This window comes from Triticum dicoccoides, chromosome 7B (assembly GCF_002162155.2).
Source record: "Triticum dicoccoides isolate Atlit2015 ecotype Zavitan chromosome 7B, WEW_v2.0, whole genome shotgun sequence".
Taxonomy (NCBI): domain Eukaryota; kingdom Viridiplantae; phylum Streptophyta; class Magnoliopsida; order Poales; family Poaceae; genus Triticum; species Triticum dicoccoides.
Genome location: NC_041393.1, coordinates 453,738,086 through 453,740,211, shown reverse-complemented (window position 1 = coordinate 453,740,211; position 2,126 = coordinate 453,738,086). Strand labels below are relative to the sequence as shown.

Sequence of the window (2,126 nt, the reverse complement as noted above, 5' to 3'; positions counted from 1 at the left end):
ACAAACAGAATTTGAAAAAGCGGTTTGGGCCGAGCGAGCGATTACTTGTTGCTCAAACAGATGATATATCAGTGAAATACATGTAGATACGTCCATTTCAGTGACAAGTAATTTGGATCGGAGGCAGTATTTGATTTCAAAATATGTTCACCAGTTTGAAAAGGTTCCTGTATTTCAGAAAATCTACAAATTTTGGAAATTGTTGAACAATTTGAAAATAGCTCTTGTTTTTTCAAAAAAGTTCTAAAATTTTAAAATATATTATCAATTTTAAAATGTTCCCAAAATTTCGAAAGCATTCAAGAAATTAAAAATGGAAAAAATATTGAAGATAAAAACAGAAAATTAAAAATCTGGAAGATAATTGGTATGACCAGAAAAGAAAACACAGGAAAAAATAGAGGTGGCATCAAGCTTTGCTTATAATGCGCCGCATCTTGATGCAAGAGGAAGAAGCCTTCGGCGCTCCTACAAATCTGGATGTAATTTTTTTTAACAGTGTGTTCGTATGGACTTGTGATACTCTTTTTGAGCCGCTACTTGTGATACTTAATATACCTTAGTCATTTTTGAAAGAAAAGAAAAAACAGGGCACCACAATCCTTGACGAGATATTATTTGCCTTTTACTGGCTGAAATGTCATGCCATACAATAAAATTGTGTCACCCTGGTGGCTTCATCAGGACATGTACAATGCATAGCCCCGGGATGATGTCTCGCATGCCATGTACGATCGGATATCTGTAAAGTAGGTTCGGATAGGGAAACGGAATCCTCTATAGGAGGCGAGTGTTTGGAAAGAAGAAATGTGGTCCGGTGTTAAAAGCTAAAGACTTCGAACAGCGATGTCGTCGCTGTCGTCGTCAGCGGACCTCCCGTGGCAAGCGCGCGGCGGCGGTGCCTTCGACATGGGGCAGGGCAGCGCGATGGTGCTCGCGTCATACCCGGTGCTCCTGCTCCTCGTCCTCCTCTCCGCCTTCGTCAGGTACTCCCTCCGTTCCAATTTACTCGTCGTGGTTTTAGTTCAAATTTGAACTAAAACCACGACGAGTAAATCAAAACGGAGGGAGTACGCGTGGATCGCGCTCGCGCTCTACTGCACGATCCTGTTCCTGCTCTCCTGCACCGGCCCCTTGCTCGCCGGGCCGGTAGTGTTCGTGCAAGACGACACCACGGCGACCGTCGAGCGGGGCGGCCTATCACAGGCGTCCATTACGGCCATCCCGGCATTCGTGTACGGCGCCGCAGCTTTAGCCGGTGCCGGCGATGGCGAGGCCCAGTGCGCGGTGTGCCTGGAGGCTCTGTCCGGCGGGGAGAAGGCGCGACGGCTGCCGGTGTGCGCGCACACGTTCCACGTCGGGTGCATTGACATGTGGTTCCACTCGCACGCGACTTGGCCGCTCTGCCTATGCCATGTCGAGCCGCTGAAGGCAGGCAAGATGTGGCCGTTGCCGCCAGAGCCGCCTTTGCCGCCGGTGTAGTTGTTGGTGGCTGCACCGCAGCTGTGCAGGACGTAATATTGTACAGATTTAGATATTTTCTCCATGATAATACGTGTCCATTTATACTTTTTTAGAGAAAAGACATATGCCCGACTTTATAAATAAAGCCATAAGGCAGGTTGCAATAACATCGTAGGAAAGTAGCAAACACCCCAAGCCCCAACAGAGGGCATAACTTCATAAGATAAAGTCAGGTACATGGCACCCTTGCTAGTACACGGCACGCATGCCGGAAGAAAGATCAACCAACTACGAGAAAGCCAAGCAGCCAAACAAAAGCCCTTAATCATCTTGTGCTTGTCTGCATAGAAGAGACGTCGTCGTTCGGATTTTGGAGGTCAGCACAGAGAACGCCTCATGGTCATCGTCCTTAGTCAATGATTTCCACTGCTGCAGGAGAGCACATGATTGAAATAAGCAGTCAGCAGGTTTAGCAGGAAACACGTGCTTAATAGTAAATTTGTTCCTAGTTGTCCAAAGGGACCAGCAAAGCGCTCCCAAGCCCACCCAAAAGATTCGCCTAGATACGCAAGTAAAATTGTGGGCCAAATTCCGCAACTCAGCAAAGGAGGCAGGGGCCCAAGAGACAGTTAACCATTCCCGAACGCAACTCCAAATGAGTT

At 47.4% G+C, this 2,126-nt stretch overlaps 1 protein-coding gene across 1 annotated transcript; it reads left to right on the top strand.

The window, feature by feature from the left end:
• Window positions 1–846: 846 nt before the first annotated feature.
• LOC119337566 (RING-H2 finger protein ATL17-like) lies at window positions 847–1,482 on the top strand. Its single transcript, XM_037609729.1, has 2 exons — window positions 847–986; window positions 1,068–1,482. Exons 1-2 carry the CDS (start codon window positions 847–849, stop codon window positions 1,480–1,482), a joined length of 555 nt encoding a protein of 184 aa, XP_037465626.1.
• Window positions 1,483–2,126: the final 644 nt, after the last annotated feature.

Bases quoted from the DNA above. Each gene is read 5' to 3' on its own strand.
- LOC119337566 (XM_037609729.1), top strand. From the start codon at position 847: ATGTCGTCGCTGTCGTCGTCAGCGGACCTCCCGTGGCAAGCGCGCGGC. The intron at 987-1,067 runs GTACTCCCTCCG...ATCAAAACGGAG, and splicing joins CTCCTCTCCGCCTTCGTCAG to GGAGTACGCGTGGATCGCGC.